The 19,228-nt window shown below is 39.3% G+C and overlaps 1 protein-coding gene across 1 annotated transcript; it reads left to right on the top strand.

The window, feature by feature from the left end:
* Positions 1-406: 406 nt before the first annotated feature.
* Positions 407-18,984, top strand: AMTN (amelotin). The gene is made up of 9 exons (XM_058165838.1): positions 407-478; positions 3,842-3,886; positions 5,743-5,799; positions 8,051-8,128; positions 10,148-10,204; positions 13,564-13,659; positions 14,451-14,486; positions 16,722-16,748; positions 17,625-18,984. Exons 1-9 carry the CDS (start codon positions 425-427, stop codon positions 18,057-18,059), a joined length of 885 nt encoding a protein of 294 aa, XP_058021821.1. The 5' UTR covers positions 407-424; the 3' UTR covers positions 18,060-18,984.
* The last annotated feature ends 244 nt before the right edge of the window (positions 18,985-19,228 follow it).

The following is a 19,228-nucleotide window of genomic DNA, read 5'->3' as shown; positions in this document are numbered from 1 at the left end:
AAAAAAGTGGGCCCGATTTTGTTTAGCCCATTCAATATATGATTCCATTCCTTCTCAGAAAGAAAAAAAAATCCCTCCATTACCACAGACATTCTGCGACATAATGATACTTACCGATAATAAGATGTTGGGTACTGCGTGATACACAAATTATCACCTGTGGGTTTTGCTCCAATGACTCCCCACCTGAATAGGAGTTTAAATTCACGCAAGGGGGACAGATACCATTCAGAAGGGTTACAGCTACTGAGGGAAGAGCTCTAGGCATCAAACTGTTGTTCTGTTTACATCTGCAAGAGAATTGTGGGGTAAGAGATACTTGTAATGTCAAGGTTGATAATTGTGAATAATGATGCTTATAAGATACTAGAGAGAGAGAGAGAAAAAAAATTCTTATTCCTTCCTACAGGTACCAACTTGAAATATGAAGATTATAATTTTACTTCTTTCTCTTTTGGGGCTGACATTCTCCATACCAGTAAGTTATCTTTAAAAAATTTTTCACATGTTTCTTTTGGTGGTGTACCTTCTTAGCAAGCTGAAAGTGTATTCTGTATTTTATAAAGCATACAGCCAAGTTTCACCTGACGCCAAACAGACTTGTTCTCTGTCAATCCAAGCTTGCACAAGCACCAAATCCCTCCCCCATCTTTCAAAATTTGAGATTTTACTTTGTGTAAAGTAGTTTGGTTCTTTATCTGATCTTACCTATTCTCATTAGGTAATAAAATCTCATGTATTAACAGCTGTAAAAATGTCCAATTATCAACATTTCTAAATAGAATTTCAGTTGTCTGAAGGCTATTCTGGGATATTTCTCTTCTCCAAACATCCTAGGGAGAGAACTACAGAAGCCTTTATTTTGCATTGTTGTAGGAAGGAGAACTGGGGGCAAGGAATGTGCTGAATTTTAAGCTTTTTCAAGATTTTTTGGTGTCTTAATGATGTTTGGAGGAGGGAGTTTGCAATTGTTTCTCTTTCAGTTTGTTTTTCAGATAGCTTGTCTGCAGGCAATATATATATATGCCTTCTAGGCAGCCTGGAACAATCTTAACCACTTGGGTTAAAATGTATAAAATCATCCCCCCATCTTCTCTTTTTTCAAAGAGACATGAGGAAATCACACTCTTATAGTCAAATAGATTCCTTAGATTTCATATGTGAAATGTCTGGTGCATTGGGAAAAATCTAAACAATGATAATACTCCACTATTTGTGCAATGTCTCTGCATGGGCTTATGTACATGTTCGGAGATTGAAACTAATAAGATATTCTGCTTGCTGAATTGAAAATGAGAACAAAAATAATATATTACCTTCAGAGGTTGTGGGTGTTCCATCACTGGAGGCTTTCAAAAAAAGACTGGACAACAATTTGTCTGAAATGGTTTAGGGTCTTCTGTTTAAGCAGGGAGTTGGACTAGAAGATCTCTGAGGCCCCTTCCAATTGTTCTATGTTCTAACTGGTTTCAGTGTTCTAGGATTATACTTCTTCTTGTGTTTTTATTTTGTTGAAATAAAGTTGGGTGGGGGAGAGAGGAATAAAGAGAAGTTGAGAGGAAAAAAAGAGACTGAATCAGAGCCTCCCTATCTTCCCCTTTAATGTTTTAAGTACCCTGGAGCCAATACTAAGAAACTGGAAAAAAATATTTGAAGGGCTGGGTTAAACTTATTTAACATCCTTTAAGGAAGTTACCCAATACATTGGCTCTGTTACAAACACACAGTGAAGTGTGAAATGGAACAGATACAAAATACATAATATTAAGCTGAACCAGTGGTGGGATTCAGCAAGTTCACACTACTTCGGGAGAACCAGTTGTTAACTTTGTGAGCAATTTGGCAAACTGGTTGTTGGAAGAAATCATTAGGGCAGAGAACCAGTTGTTAAATTACTTGAATCCCACCACTGAGCTGAACTATAACCAAGGGGTAGATAGAGTGAAGGAGAAAGAGGGTAAAAAGAAAAGAGAGAAAAGGAGAGACACAGAGAGGGAGAGAAAATGGTTAGTGATAAGAGAAACCAATAGTAGACAATGTCCATATGCTGAGAAAACATCAAACATGTGAGCCCATATAAAATACTAGGAGTTGAGGAAAACTCAGTTGAGCTCCCGGGTGATTTGACTTTCTTTATTCTATATATTTGTAGGACTAGATCAGTGTCCCCCAATTTTCTCAAAGTTAAAAGCTTTGTAGGATCACTTTAAGTTGGCCTCCAAGATGCCTCCCATCTTTGTGGCTATGTAAAGCGAGACAACAAGAAGCAGAGTGGGTTCTTAGCAAGCTGCTCTGATCAAATGTTATCTGAAGCAAATGGATGAAAGGAAACTAGAGAATGGCCTGGGAAAGGACATTGATTAGGAAATTATCTTATTTCTCACAGCAATTTACACCTTAGTACCTTTCCTGAGCACTATTCTAGGAAAATAATCTGAAAAATAATGGGAACAAAGAGCCTCTCTGGCCATGAATTTTTGGTGTCTTTCAAACTGGTGATTGTCTTAGTGTTGGAAATCCCAGGAGAATTTCTCAGTAGTATTTCAGACATCAATACAATTGAACGTGTCCAGAAATATTTTACAAAAGTTATCCACTCCTCTGAATACAACAAAATACCTTATGCCACCAGACTTGAAATCTTGAATCTAGAAAACTTAGAACTCTGCCGCCTTCGACAAGGCCTGTGTAGAATCATCTATTGCAATGTCCTTCCTGTTGAAGACTACTTCAGCTTGAATCATAACAATACAAGAGCAAATAATAGATTTAAACTCAATGTTAACCGTTTCAATCTTGATTGCAGAAAATATGACTTCTGTAACAGAATTATTAGTGCTTGGAACACACTACCTGACTCTGTGGTCTCTTCTCAAAATCCCCAAAGATTTAACCAAAAACTCTCTACTATTGACCTCACCCCATTCCTAAGAGGTCTATAAGGGGCGTGCATAAGAGCACAAACGTGCTTACCGTTCCTATCCTACTGTTTCCTTTCATTATATACAATTTATATAGTTATTACATGCTTATGCTCATATATATATGCTTATATATTATATAGTTATTTTCATGCTTATGCTTATATATACTGTTGTGACAAATAAATTTTTTTTTTAAAAAAATAGTACATTAAAATGTTTTGGTGATGTGTTGGTAATTTAACAGTTGAGGAAAGCTGTGAATAGTTAAGACTCTATGATTCTGTTTTACCACCGTGCTTTTAAAGAACCATCAGAAAAGGAGTGGACACTCACTGAGAAATGAATCATATGTTATGTTAATGTTTCTCTGGCAACCAATGCAACCTTAATATTGCTGGGAGTGTGCAAATAACCCCCCAGAGTATTTATATGTACCACTATAAGGAAGTGCCTGGTAAACTATATCATTATTTTTTTTTGCACTCAAAGAATGCAAGTGAGGTTTGACTTCTCTGCTCAATTTCATTGTGGGTGGTTAATGGAAGTCTTATTTTTGCAGCTCCCTAGCCTTGGACATAGCTGTGAGAATTGTGTAGTATTGTTCCTCCTAGGTGATATAGACAGTGGTGGGATTCAGTCAGTTTGCATCACTTCGGGAGAACCGGTTGTTAACTTTCTGAGCAGTTTGGCAAACTGGTTGTTGGAAGAAATCATTAGGGCAGAGAACCGGTTGTTAAATCACTTGAGTCCCACCATTGGATATAGACCATGCTATACTGTTAAATGTTAGGGGGATTCTTTGTAAGAGGCTACTGCAGCAAATCTTAGCTTGAATACTGACTTCGGTGGAGACTAAATTGCATAAGATTAAGACATATTGGTATGCTTCATTTAAAATTTATGTTCTTTCTCCTCAGATCAACCACATTGGTGGGATTCTGGCTACAAGCAGCAGCAAAGAAGTAAATAACATGGGGGTGACAGCGGGAGAGGGGGAGGCTGCAGGGCTGTGAGTTGCCAAAGCAGTGTGTGTTTGCATGTTCATCCATCGCATGTTCTGAATTGTTTAATTATCTAGAAAATGTTGACACATTATTATGAGGCCTAGGTTCCTCTACTTTTTGTCTGAGCTGCTAGTTTCCTTAGCCACTTTCCCTACTTCGGCTCACCTTATCTCTTGTTATTGGCCAAACAAAAGAGTAATGGAGACCCTCATCAGACCTGGTACCTTTTCTCTCAAATCAGTTAAATCAGTGCTCTGAAGGAACCAAGAGAATGATCCAATGTTACCAGATGAAAATTGGTAAAGCTCTGCCAAAAATTTTCCCCACTGCTCCTTTGTGGTTCCCTGCTTCTCCTTGTCTTTGCAATACGCCATCTGAAGCAGATGAATCAGGAATGGAGGCAGCTGTATTGCTGCCATGGAGAAGGCAGAGTAGCAATAGCATAGCATTTAGACTTATATACCGCTTTACAGTGCTTTTACAGCCCTCTCTAAGAGGTTTACAGAATCAGCATATTGCTCCAAACAATCTGGGTCCTCGTTTTATCAACCTCAGAAGGATGAAAGGCTCAGTTAACCTTGAGCCTGTGAGTTTCGAACTGCCAAATTGCAGGCAACCAATAGTCAGCAGAATGCAGCCTGCAGTACTGCATTTTAACCACTGCGCCACCATCTTGAGTAGCTACAAAAAGGCCAAAACTAGTCCAGGACAATTTGGTGCCTCAGGCAGATTATTTCCATAGAATTTTTATCAACTTTCTCACAAATTACCCAAAGGTGGCATCCATTCAGAAGTTCAGGATAATCTTGAAGTATATTAGAAGGGAGTATGTATCAGTGTAACAAGACACCTATTTCAATGGGACTTACACCACATGAATGTAAGTGCCCCATGAACCAGATCCTCCTACCTCCCACCAATTCCCCACCAATTCTTATAAAGTCATGTCATACTCACTGGTTCAATATATCTTATGATTGAGTTGTCTCCAGACATGGCATTACTTTCCATTATTTCCACCCTTTCCTGTTTAAGAAATCCTCTGTTCTATCCACGGAAGGACAAGAAGGGGGGGAAAAGGTTAAAAAAGAAATAATTGTGACTGCAATCTTGTAAATCAACCTTCTCCAAGGTGACAATCTCCAGATGTTGTGAACGGCAACTTTCCAAGCATGCAGTTAAATCAGTACTGCAATGCGCATTTTGGTTGGGAAGGTTTTGGAATTAGAGGCCCACACAGGTGGAACATGTCATATTGGGAAAGACGGATGTACGGTGCTGTCTTTGGCGTGTTTACTCAAAAGTAAATCTTTATACATTCAATGGAGTAATTTTAGACTTTCAGCACTAATCCCATAGCTGTTCGTGGAATGTAAGCAGCTGGTGAGCAAAATTGCAGCCAGAATAAGCATATGCAGAACTTCAGGATTTTTTCATTTCCTGGAAAAAATATTTTATTTATTTGTTATAATTACTGTTGAAAATTTTGTATAATTAAAGGTACTGGTCAAAACTATTGTCCTCTAAGAATTTGTTTTTAATCATGCTGTTTGTATTCTATTGTATTTATAATTCACTGGAGAATTTTCTAAAGTGAGAAGGTCCCAAAAAAAATTCCACTGCTATTCTGTGAACATAATAGATAATTTTCCATCAAAAGGAGCTGTTAAGTATATATGTGCATAGTAAACAGCTCCAGCACAAGAAAATCTGCAAATAATTATATATCTTAGCAGGCAGCTAACTTACAGTGGTCTGATTATGATGAAATATTAAATCATTGTATGAAAAACTATCTGTGATTCATTTGCCAGATATTACGCCTGTTGCAAAGGTATATAGCCGTCGGTAATACTCCACAGCAAGCTCAGGTACTGCCATTTTTATTTCTCTTAATGGAAACAAGTTGGTTAAAAAAAGGTCACATTTAACTGTCTTGCGCTGCAATTGTTCTGATATATAGTGCTATAAAATAACAACAATTCTATTTATGATACGAAGCCAAATAACACATTCTGAATAAATAAAAATAAGTAAACACATTTAAAAAAACAAAGCAAAATAGGAAACAATGGGATGAAAACAAGACAAACAATAAAAATGAAATAAAATTGGCAAGTAGGTACTGATTAATGTTATTGCTGGCTTGAAGAAAATAAACTTATTATATGTTTGTTAGGTAATAGTTAAAAAAAAGAACCAAATCTAATGGCAATCAATTTAGCCTAGAATAGGATGTCCAATCTTGGCAACTTTAAAACTTGTGGAGTTCAACTTCCAGAATTCCCCAGCCAGCATGATGTCAGCCCTGAAACCATTTTGGGAGCATCTTTAGGTCTGCCACAGCAAGGCAGGTGGAGCTGTGGGAACGTGAGGGGGGAGGTAGAGATAGCTGGGGGATATGTAGCCAAAATAGCCTTCTTTCCCACGGGAGCCAAGGATGCTCTATCCATGTTAGAAGGCAATGACCAAAGCCACCCAGAGTTGGGACTGCGACCTGATTGGACTATGTGATGGACATGTGACCTGGGGACAAGAACTTTGGGTTTTGATTTGGGTGGGGAAAACCCTGGGTCCTTCAGAGTCAGGTTTTCACCAGCTGTGCCAAATATGACATCCCAAATAAAATTGTGCTTTGAGGAAACTCTAGGCCTCAGGGTTTTGATTGCTTTGGGGTTGTTATACTTGGATCCCTGACACATGGCTGGCTGGGGAATTCTGGGAGTTGAGGTCCACAAGTCTTAAAGTTGATAAGGTTGGACACCCATGGCTTAGAATCCCTAATCCTAACCCTAGAAAAGTCTTATAAGCACCCATAGAAGGAAAGCCTGATTAGGTATATTCTGAGATTCAGGAAAAATGACAAAACAACAGTTGGAGGAAGAGGAGCCTGAGAAGGCCAATTCCTCATTCCCTACAATGTAGTTTACATTTGCCAGAACCACCTTTGAGCTTCTCTCAACCTCTCCCATCTTTGCTGTTTGCAAATGGAGATGACGTACAAGCCAAAGGATTCTCCAGTTGCAAATGATGCCTCCATCTGAGTCCCAAGCATTTTTTTTTATTGTGCCGAAGGGAGAAATTCACTGGGAGCAGGAAGGATAGTGTTTCCCGGTCTCAATCTGCAAACTTTCTTTGAAAGTATTCATGGAATATGCTCCCTCCTCCTGCTTTTTTTTATTTGCCATAAATCCTTGCATATCCAGAAGGTTTCTAAGATGAATAAGAGAGTGGCCCATTATTATCATTTAATCAGGAAAATTTTTAGGGTTTTATCCTTGCTTCAAGTTGCAGCAATTAGTACTCATGTGAACTTCTTCAATGTTGTTATAATTTTTTTTTATAATGCTATTATACCTGAACTTCTCATTATCTTTCCTTTTTCTTTTCCTTGGATTTTACATCAATCCCCAGCCTGACTAAAAAATCTCTTCATTTAATTATGGCTGACAGAGGCTTGTGTAGTGAAAGAGCTGTTTCCTTTCCCTTCATTGAAACTGAACCACTGACACCATTTGTAGCATTTTGGTAATATTCTTTGTAAGATGCTCTATTCCTGGAGACTCTTACAACTGAAAATCTTGTTGAATATTGAAAGCCTTATGTACAAAGATACTAGTGGTCTTAGACTAAGAGGGAGAAAATGAAAATAGTCTTTGAAATCATGTTAGCAAAGGCAGTTGCTATAATGTATAATGCTAATTAAAATTAAATTTTTAATTAGAATTAAAAATACAGGTCAGAATCAGGACTTTGGGATGGAAGTATGCTTTTTGTTCTCCGAGAGGACTATTTTCTTTTAAAATGTAAATAATCACAAAATCTTACCCTGAGCCTTTCAATTAATTTAAATTAAATTTCAGTATCTAACCAAGCGTGGTATGGTAATTAAGATGTTGGATTAAGTTCAAGAAGATAAAAGTTCTAGTTCACTTTTAGCCATAGAATTTCCATCGGTAATTTTGGGACTTTCACCATCTCTGACCCCAACTTTCCTGACAAGGTTATTGATGAGGGGATAAAACTAGAAGAGGAAGTGCAATGTATGTTGCTTTGGGTTCTGAAGACAAAGCATAAATTTAACAAATAAAACTATTCACCGTATTCCTTTCTAAATTGTAGTCCCGGCAAAGGACTGTACTGCCTCCAGCAAAGCTGGTTCCAGATCTAAACCTACAGGGAAATCAGCCTCCAAATGTGGTAAGCTTAAAAAAAAAATTAATATATTATCCCTTTGTTCATTATCCTTTGAATAGCACTGAAAGAGAAAAACCAAAACTCAGCATCCATCTGCTTGCTATCTAGGCTCTGCCCAATTAAAATCCTCTTCTAAGTTAGAAGTGAGCTGAAACCTAGCAATTCAGAACTCCATTGATCATTGATGATGAATGTTTGGGGTTTGGAAGGACAAAAAAAATCCATCAATGCCTAATTTGATTCTGTTGGTGTGTCACACAGATCCTGCCAAATAAAAAAGAAACATTTTTTTTTTAATTTCCTCAATCTAGGTCACCCTGCATATGGTGGGAATATAGAGGCCACTCAAAAAGACCACCTCACACCATTCCCCAAGGCATAATTGTCTCTGTGGTTCAGGGACAATCCTTGCCCAGGATCTGCCATGCACTTCAGGCTGTGTTCTTTTTCTGTGTGACAGCCCTTTTTGGCCTACCCTAAGCTTCTCTGGGTTGCATGAGGCCTTTGTTCTTGAAGGGCTTTGGAGAATGATCTTCCATGGCCTTTGCAGTCTCCAAAAACTATGCAAAAAACACAGGCTGTTTTTCATATGATTTTCAGAGACTCCAGAGGCTATATGAGAGTACACCCTCATTCTCATACAGGCTCCGCAGCCTCTGAAAATTGTGTGAGAATAGAGCATGCTTTCAAGAATCATTGGTGTCAGGTATTAGTGATTTGCAGGCGATGCCACCCAAAGGTCAGGTATTAGTGAATTGCAGGCATGCCACCCAAAGGTGGCATGTTACCTTTGACAGAGGTGGGTTTCAGCGGGTTCTGACCAGTTCTGGAGAACCGGTAGCGGGAATTTTGAGTAGTTCAGAGAACTGGTAGTAAAAGTTCTGACTGGCCTTGCCCCTATCTATTCTCTGCCTCCCAATTCCCAGCTGATTGGGAAGAAATGGGGATTTTGCAGTAACCTTCCCCTGGAGTAGGGTGGGAATGGAGTTTTTACAGTATCCTTCCTCTGCCATGCCCACCAAGCCACGCCCACCAAGCCACATCCACAGAACCGGTAGTAAAAAAAAATTGAAACCCACCACTGACCTTTGACACACGTGCCGTAGTTTGCCATTGATTTTGGTTTGAAATAGAGAGTGAAAAAAGATTAGTAGGCAGCAAAGCTGGCTGGGGAATTCTGGGAGTTGAAGTCCATCAGGCTTAAAGTTGCCAAGGTTGGAGAGCCCTGAACTAGAGTATTGAATGCATAGAGAGATCCCTGCTGCCTACATCAGAGAAGGAAGCTGAGGGAAACAGTTAAAGATCTTTCTTCTTGCTTTTTACTGTTATCAGTTTTGTTAAATTGACAGCAGAAAAATGAATGGGACTAAAAATACTATTTACAAAACTGATCAAGTGTATCCTTTCTCTCCATCTCTGCTATACAAAAGGTGGGCTCTGAATATAAAAATGGTAACAACAACCAGTGACAATTCCTCGTATTTTATTCGCCACCACAAGGCTATGGTTGTCGTACCAAATCAGAAGATGCTATTTATAATTCAGTGGAGAATTTTCTAAAGTCAGAGGGTTAAAAAAAAATCCATTACTATTCTGCAAATATTATAGATAATTTTTTCTATCAAAAGATGCTGTCCTCCAAGCTTAAGTGTATATGTGTATGGTAAACAGCTCAAGCACCAGTTCTGTAAATAATTATCTATCTTGGTAGGCAGCTAACTTTCCGCAGTCTGATTACGATGAAGGATTAAAATTATTTTGTGAAAAACTATCTGCGATTCATTTTTTTTCTGATTCATTTGCCAGATATTACTCTGCAGTTATGCTCTCTGTCCCTGAACATTAAAGTGCAAAGTAGGAAGAACTGTTGCACTAATGCCAGGTCCAGCAATTATGTTTTTTATGACTTCAGGCTCAGGTTGCTAGAAGCAATTCCAATTGAACTGCATAGCCATGCACAGAATTGCATTAAAATGCTTGCAAGAATCAGTTTCATAAACCCATCCATTCTTTGTGTTACAGAACTTTCCTGTCATCAGCCTACCACAGAATCAGGTGTTCCCGATAGATATGAATTATGTAAGTTATTTTCTGCACTAAGCAAGTGTACCATTGTATATGCTTTGTTTTGTATTGTACAGTATGTGCTTTCCATCGGATGACTGGCAGATCTGGGCTGCAAACATCCCAACAGCTGGATGGCAGCAAAAGATAAATTTGTAGTGCTAATGATCATATAAACTTTTGTAACCCATATCTGATAGTTCTACATATAGTCTTTCTTGGCAATGGTTCAGCCATTTTCATTTCTCTGTGAGAATGTCACTTCCGCATGATATAGACTTCTTATATCAAGTTTGTCGGAGTGATACAAGCAGGTAGTGAGCGGAAGGGAAAGGGGAAGGGAAGGGAAGGGAAAGGAAGGGAAGGGAAAGGAAAGGAAAGGAAAGGAAAGGAAAGGAAAGGAAAGGAAAGGAAAGGAAAGGAAAGATTCCTGAGCATTCTGCTTTCAGAATCTTTTTTTTAAATCAGAATGGTTTTTTTTCTCTATCTTCTCAATATTAGCAAAATTCTCCAAACTTGTCTGAAAGGGCTGGTTCTAAATTCACTCAACTTCATGCATCCACCTACTAGAGAAATTTATTTTGGAACATAGTAGGATGCTGCTGTTTTCTTACTGCTTCTGCAAATCAAAGAACAAAAAACCTCTCGGTAAGAAAATCAGGATAGGGTCACTTATTGAAGAAAAACTGAATGCCACAAGCAGAGAAGAGTCTTTAGCAATATCTAATAGTAGATGCTCTGAGAAGTACTTAGCCAGCAATTGTGACTGCAGAACATGGCAATTACTACAAAATGATGGAGAATCTCTTCAGTATTTATGAGAGCTGAGACAGTATGTATTGCGCAACCCACGGAGTTTTTTTTTATAGGATCCTTTTTATAGGCAACATCCAGCATATAATAGATTTTCAATAAAGAGGAGATGTTTGAATAAGGGAACTATTTCCCCTACTGTTGTCTTTGGAAATCCAATTAATATTGGACTTCCATTCTGTGGAATGTATGATTCTGTTTTGTATCTGCACTGCTTCCCATGGACAATTGAAAGGATTATTATTTGCAAAGGTTTGGGACTGAGTGTCGTGTCCCACTCCTCCGCTGACGGCTGGGTCAGGGAAATCCGAATCAGGCTTGCCTCTGCAGCTCTGCCCAAAGTCCTAGCAAAGTCCTCAGAGCAGGCAGGAGACCAGTAAGTGACTTCAGCAAGATAAGTTCGACTTTTGCCTGACTCAGAGACTGCCAGAAAGTAGATCCTTTATATAGGCCATGGGGTGTGGCTCCATGACTCAGCACTCATTAAGGCCTGCCCCTCCCTTCCTTCTGTTGCCTCCGCCTCTCCAATCTTCTGATGCGAGGGTCACTCCAATCAGCTGTTGTTGGGAGTAAACCCTCCTCGGGCTCACCTGCTGTGGAGGAGGGGGAGGGGTCTAGCTGCTCCATTTGCCTGGGCATGGAGTCAGGGCTGGGGGAGGGAGATGCTCCTTCTTCTGCAGTTTGTGTGGGCATGGAGCCAGGACTTGGGCCGGGAGGCATACATTCCTCAGTGTTCGGGAGCAGGTAAGAAGGCCCCGGCTGCTCTGAGGGCGGGCAAGACACAACACTGAGTTGCCTATAAACATTCTGTCTGTTTGTCTTTCTGTTTATCTACCTATCATCTATCTAAGGCAGGGGTATCAAACTCACATCGTCATGGCATCCTGTGATGTATCAGACTTTTCCGTGCTTCGCTAAACCGGGCATGGACATGGCCAGCGCATGACACATTCGGCATGTGGGCTGGGAGTTTGACAGCCCTGTTCTATGGTATCATATTTAAAAACTGCCCATCTCTGGGTAGCGTACAATAAAATATTAAAAGCATAAAAACAGTAAATAAAATATTAAAAGCATAAAAAAGTAAATAAAATCCAAAAGAGGCAAGGAACTTTGTGATGTTTCTTCTCACATTAAGCCTCTTGCCTTCTCAGAGTCAAAACAGGAGTCCCCATGCTCCATTTTGACACTTTTGAAGGCAAGAAGACAAAAGGATGCCTTTGTGATTATGCCCTATTTGTAAAAATGCATCTCAGATGGCATTCAGGATGAATTTTTATGCAGGGCCCTTCCGGTTCTATTGCTTTAGAATCTGTAAGGTTTGGTTTCATGAATAGAATAGAATAAAATAGAATAGAATAGAATAGAATAGAATAGAATAGAATAGAATAGAATAGAATAGAATTTATTGGCCACACAAGGAATTTGTCTTGGTGCATATGCTCTCAGTGTACAGAAAAGAAAAGATACCTCCATCAAGGTTTCATAATAATTTTAATAATTTAAAATGTAATAGTTTAATATAATAATGATTATGATGCTCCTAAAAGGCTCGAAGTACCAGGTTGGGGACAGATCCCCCAGGAGAAAATCTATTGATGTGGTTGCTAAGAGTCAACACTGACTTGATGGCATATAATCAATCAATGAATGATAATAAGAGAAAAAAAATCAATAAATAAATCCTGTAAACATAGATGTGGAGGATTCTGATATAAGAAAGGAGATTATAAAATATACAAGTAGAACACTGGAAGTAATATATTTCCACAGGAGTTGGAAAAAGAGCAGCCATGATGTTAGAATACACAACTGGAATCAATTCACAAGATCCAGGTGGATTAAAATAATTCCCTTGGCAGAGAAAAAAATAGACTTTTTACAATGAGCCAGCCAACTGAGAAAATATAAATGAATTCAGAGAGGGGGCTTTTCTAGTTTCCCATTTTGTACCCAACTAAAAGGGTACCAATAGCACTAAATGGCTCTTAAACAGCATTTTCCTGCAAGCAGCAATTTTTTTTCCAGCTCTACCCCAAGAGCCCCCATCTCCAACCTCCAGGATTTATTGTCAGGGATGGTTAGAATGCGAGTCTAATAACATCTGGAAGATCACAGGATTCTCACCCTGTTTTGTTGGTAGAATATGTCAGTCTTCAGATGTTGCAGAATAGCCAGAGGGCTGTAATCTTTAACTTTGGTGCCAAAATCTTGGCGCTTTTGCCTGGGAGTTGAAACATCAGTGACATGTGTGGATGGTAAACCCTACACATTTTGCTCAGGATCATGGTGGTAAAACTGTTGTCCTTTTCTTGCGCTATATTTGACATTAGAAAGAAATAAAAATATTTTTGTTGAAGATTTTAATCATGTCAGCCAATGCTTTTTTTGCATCTCTCTCTCTCTCTCTCTCTCTCTCTCTCTCTCTCTCTCTCTCTCTCTCTCTCTCTCTTTCTTTCATTCTTTCTTTTTCTTTCTCTCTCTTTCTTTCTCTCTCTCTCTCTCTCTTTCTTTCTTTCTGTATTTCTTTCTAATTATGTTCTAATCCACTTCCCATGCAGCTTTCTACTCTCCTAGGAATATTATCCACAATGCAAACATTGCCTCTAGTTGGTGGGGGAATGACTGTACCACAGCAGCTACCGCCAGGGCAAGCAGTAAGTACTTTATAACTCCTCTAAGAATCCAGGCTGGCTAATATCCTCATCGGTTTCCACTGTTCATCTTTCTCCATTTTAGAAACTAACTAAGTCAGCAATCCTAGGAAGCAAATATACTTACCTTCCAGACTTAGACATTGGATAGTAAACATAAATAACTTCTTAATTCTCTTAAATCAGCTTCTGTGATCATCTGCGTCTATATGTGGTGTATATTCACACACTATTACCCAGCATGTCCCAAAGGTGGTTTTTTAGGAGGCAACTGGACTTTCTGTTTTTTTCTCCGAAGACATTTCACTTCTCATCCAAGAAGCTTCTTCAGAGCTTAAGAAGCTTCTTGGATGAGAAGCGAAACAACTCATTTTTCCCTAGTGATGGCTGGAGCTGGTAGGACTTGAAGTCAAACAAATTGGAGGGCACCTGATTGGAGAAAGCTTCATCCTGGTATAACCAGTGAAGAATAGTACCAGCTGCTTCACACAAAGTTGAGGTGCAAGAGAATGAGGATTACACTAGCATTATGGGAAGAAAGTCCAAGCAGAATTGTCATACTGGCTACATTGATTTTGTCAACTTAAACATGATTGTGGGAAGTGTAACTTAAAATGAATCTAAAGAAAGGCTGTCTAATGAGCCAAAGGATTGCAAGGTCAGAATAGAAGCATGTTTTACAAGTGCTGAATAGCTAAAAGACAAACCACCCCAGAAGCCAATTCCTCCTTCAGTCTTACCTGTAGTTAACTAAAGGCATAACATACATGCAGTTATTACTACTTGTCTTGCAGATGCTGCCAATTATAGTTACACAGATGGGACCACAGGTAAGAAGTGAGACAGAAAGTCTGTTTGAGATTTTCAGGCTCTTTTTTTTTTTTTTTGCATAATGAATAGTTTTGCTTTTTTTTTGAAGTGGATGTCTGGCTTGTTTGCGCTGGAACAGCAATGCTTACTCAATCATTTATTGGGAATGTCCATAGCCTGAAGTGGGTATGGATAAATTGTAAAACCTGTTTCCCTTAAAGATCATTTCATTCAACCCTTTTCCAATGGAGGAAAAATGGTCCAGTTGTGATCCTAATCACTGGCTATCCAGCATTCTTGCCATTATGTGCTTTGCCATGCCCAAGGTCTCAATGCCTAGCATCTGCAAGTGGGTCTAGAAAAGCAACCTCTCTGAAACATCTGGAGCAACCAGCTTTTTTGATCTTAATGGGACTGAATGTGGCATGGCTTAGTATAAAACAACTTTCTCCCTCATTCCTACCATATGTGAAATACACTTGGGAAGACAATGCAATGGGCTTCTTTCCTTCAGCATAATATCTGGAAGGGTATCTTTTTCCAGGAGGATTAGGACTCTGTTAAAAAATGAGGAACTGGGGCACCATTAATGGTGTTGCTAACAGGCTTGACTGAAGTGGAAGTCCATTTCAGATCTTGATTTCAGAGGAAATGGATTTATCTGTCATTCACTAATCCACTTCAAAGCAGGATTGAACTAACATGTTTGTGCTCTTTGGACTAATCTCATGAAATCACAGTGGTGACAATTATTTAGCACTATCAAAAACAATTCTTTTTTTTTTATAAAAATAAGAAAATTTAGGTTCTTTTAGGAAACTTATTTGGATTCTTAAGGGCCACAGAGCACTTCCAGAGAGTCCTTCAATTATGCAAATAAAAAGGTAAAGGTTCCCCTCACACATACGTGCTAGTCATTGCCGACTCTAGGGGGCGGTGCTCATCTCCGTTTCAAAGCCGAAGAGCCAGCGTTGTCCGAAGACGTCTCCGTGGTCATGTGGCCGGCATGACTCAACGCCAAAGGTGCACGGAACGCTGTTACCTTCCCACCAAAGGTGGTCCCTATTTTTTCTACTTGCATTTTTACGTGCTTTCGAAACTGCTAGGTTGGCAGAAGCTGTGACAAGTAACGGGAGCTCACCCCATTACACGGCAGCACTAGGGATTCGAACCGCTGAGCTGCCAACCTTTCGATTGACAAGCTCAACGTCCTAGCCCCTGAGCCACCGCGTCCCACAATTATGCAAATAATTGTCCCTTTTGTGGGAGGAGGGGCTTAAGGGGTTTAATGGAAAAAGTGTTTTAGAAGTTTTGCTTTTGAGGCACAACTTTTGCTTAAGAGCCCTTGGTGCAGTGGTTAGACGGCAGTATTGCAGGCTAATTCTGTTGGCTGCCAAAGGTTCAATACTCACTGGGTCAAGGTTGACTCAGCTTTCCATCCTTCTGAGGTTGGTAAAATGAAGTCCCAGATTATTGGGGGCAATAGGCTGAGTCTGCAAACCACTTAGAGAGGGTTGTAAAGCACTGTGAAGCAATATATAGGTCTTACTGTTATTGCTATTGCTTTCGTAGAAAAAAATCAGAATAAGGCAAAATCCAACAAAAGGGCCAACAATCTTAGCCTAACCACACTGGGATATTCTGTAGGATGTGGTTATGGGAGGGTTGTGTATAACCCCAGATTGCTCTTCGCTGGACAACATCCATGAGAAGGTGATTGTGGAAAAGTACAGAGAAGGAAAAGCCCTTTCAAAATATGAGCTTGTGGAATGGATAGCAAGTGATGAGGAAATAAATCAAGATTTCCCTGTCTTGATTATGTTTAGTATAAAAGTGGAGAGAAACAAATTGTCAGGCTTTCAATATCCTATTAATATTCCATATAATATTAAAGTTGTGCATTTCTTGTAGTGTCTGCTTCCAGACCTAGCCAATCACAAAGGTCTTATTGAAGGTGTGTGTGTGTGTGTGTGTGAAAAGATCTGCAGGATGGTGGGCCTGGCTCCGTTATTAAAGGCATAGAGCTTTGATCACTATTCCATGCCCGTAATCCTGTAGATTTTGGAACACCTATGGACACCCCTTTATCTATCATAATAAGACTGTGCTGCATCATTATCATCATCATCATCATCACCACCACCACCACCACCACCATTTTTGTAAACTTTTTAGAAATCATTTTTCCATGCCTTTAAATGTTTATTTATTCCATTCTGCTCCCTCAAACCCGCATTTTCTGATTGGTGTTCTAGGGTGCAGTGCTCAGCTCTGAGGAAATGGTAAATAATCTACTAACATATTTCTATTTTCATGGGATCGTTCAGAATCATCACAAGCCCAATTCCAAACCATCCAGACTGTGTGATTTATAGCTTCTAAGCCTTCTTCACAGGGTCAGACAAAATGCCATTAGGGGACCAAAGGCTTCACCAATTCACATTGGTGAGGCCAGGATATTTCATTTGGGCTCTTATAAAAAATTAGGCCTTCCTCCCTCCCTCCCTCCCCACTTCCTTCCTTCCTCCTTCCCCCCTTCGTTCCTTCCTTCCTTTTTCCTTCCTTCCGTCCTTCTCTGCTTTAGAGTTTATACTACAGTTTGAAGGGACAAAAGAGGAAGAAAAAAGATGGTATAGATCTGTATACAATTTTACAGAACCTAATTTAGTTATATGGATGTAAATCTAGAAATGATTGCTACAACTTTGGCTGCTCATTTAAAAATATTATACAGGAACAAGACTTGTTCCATACATTTCAGGGTCTTGCTTTGTCCTTGCATGGTTCTCTGTCTTGAGAACTTGCATTTAGACTGAGAAGCCCTTTAAGTGGAGAATGTTTTCAATAAGATTGTTGTCCTCTAACAAGTAGGGCTAGGGTTTAGGATTCTTTGGATTTAAAAATATGAATAGGCTATGGAATCCAGCATTCTGTTTTTCAGAATTTGGCTTTTTAGATCTCACCAGGGGAAGAGGGAAATGCTGAATTCCTTGCATTTTTTTTTTAATGGAGGAGTTGAAAACAAGAAATACTACCCTACATTCTCTCTCTTTTCATTTTTTGTTTCTCTTTCGTCTTTCTCTGTAATGTCCAAAGTGCTCCATGAGATCTTTTAACTTTTTGATGCATATTCTCTTATTTTCTTTTTGCCTTGGCAGTCACCTTCCCAGTTTTTCACTGGGCTTCTCCTTCCTAGCATGCAAGGAGCTATGTTCCCTTCAGGCCAAGCTGAACCCCCTCCTGAAGGTCAAGATGGATTTCTTCCAGTGGGCCAGGCCAATCCTGAAGGCACAGCAGCAGGCATCCAGAAGGTCTTCCCCACAGCCACTGATAGACTGAGTGAGATTCCAGGCGAATTGTACCCAACTCCCTCTGGCTTCAGACAGCCAGACACTGGGACAAGTGGTATGTTTGTAGAACCAACTGCGGACATCAATATGGAACCAAGTGAGCTTCGAGAACCACCCACCTCTCTTATAAAATTCGATATGGGTAATATGCAGAGTCCTCACAATCTCTCTCAACCACTTGTGAGAGGGGACAGCCACATGCCCATGAACACTGTGGCTAGTAAGCCTCTGAATGTGCCCTGACCTATGAGTGACAGCAGCTCTTCAATTCAGGCTAAAAGTGGCAAGAAGCCCCTTTTCATTTTGGGTTTAAGAAACAAAGCACGATTTCTTCAAAAGATGTGGGGATTTTCAGATCAGACATCCAAACCAACAACAGTGGTATCTAAGTCCAGTGTCAAATCTTAATAATCTGGAATTTTTATTTTATGAGGAAAAAGTTTGCTAGCTTCACATTTATTCCTTAGCAACATATCTGGCCAATTTAGTACTCTATGTAACCATTGCTCTAAACTAGTTTTCTCCAAACTAGCATCTTTCAGATACTATATACTTAATGCCTGAACTTGCATGGTTTTTAAAAACGTTAAGTAGCACTCTATGCACAAAGGCAGAACTGCCTGCTCCAGACATGTTTGAAAGAGGATGTGGCATCATTTAAAAAAAAAAAAATAGCAAATAGCCCATCCTCCCATGCTTCCCACCCCCTTTCCAGATCATGTCGAATACTGGAGTTCATCTCAATAGTTCAACATGTTTCTTCTTTGTGCATTCCCACTACTATTTTACTTCTACCTGCCTCTCTTTTTGTCCCCTGGGCAAATTTCAAAGTAGGGAATTTGACAATTTCAATGGCAATGAGAGAGATTATATTCCCCCTCCCCCCCCAAATCAAACGGATTAGTATAGTTTATCTGAGCTATATGATTATTTTTCCAGCTGGATATATAACTTGGAACTAAACTTTATGTACCTTAATGTCTTATTAAAAAAGAAAGAAAAGGCTGCCATATGAAATGAATTCTATTAACACCATCAAATAATTAGAGGTTGTTAAGTCAATCACTTCATCATATTCTGTAGTTTGATCTGATGGGGGAATACCATGCCATCAATTTTCTGTTTTTTCCTTTGAGAATCTAATTGTGCCAAGCTATATATATTTTACATTTTTGCTGACAATGCATTATGAACATTATATCAATAAAGGTATTTTCCAATGCAGTTACAGTGCCTTTGAATTTTCTGTTTAATTCCTATTTATGGTTATAATCATTATACTTTTCCTCTGAACTATTTATCTAATGATAGTACAGGACAGACAGTTGGCACCAGTGGTGAAATTCAATTTTTTTTACTACCGGTTCTGTGGGCGTGGCTTGCTGGGCATGGTGTGGCTTGCTGGGCATGGC

This window comes from Ahaetulla prasina, chromosome 2 (assembly GCF_028640845.1).
Source record: "Ahaetulla prasina isolate Xishuangbanna chromosome 2, ASM2864084v1, whole genome shotgun sequence".
Taxonomy (NCBI): Eukaryota; Metazoa; Chordata; class Lepidosauria; order Squamata; family Colubridae; genus Ahaetulla; species Ahaetulla prasina.
Note: the sequence above shows the minus strand (reverse complement) of the source record. Positions and strands in the feature narration are given on the sequence as shown.

Excerpts from the sequence above, each read along its gene's own strand:
- AMTN (XM_058165838.1), top strand. The coding sequence starts at position 425 with ATGAAGATTATAATTTTACTTCTTTCTCTTTTGGGGCTGACATTCTCC. Across the intron at positions 479-3,841 it reads GGCTGACATTCTCCATACCA|ATCAACCACATTGGTGGGAT; the intron begins GTAAGTTATCTT and ends CTTTCTCCTCAG. Across the intron at positions 8,129-10,147 it reads GAAATCAGCCTCCAAATGTG|AACTTTCCTGTCATCAGCCT; the intron begins GTAAGCTTAAAA and ends TTTGTGTTACAG.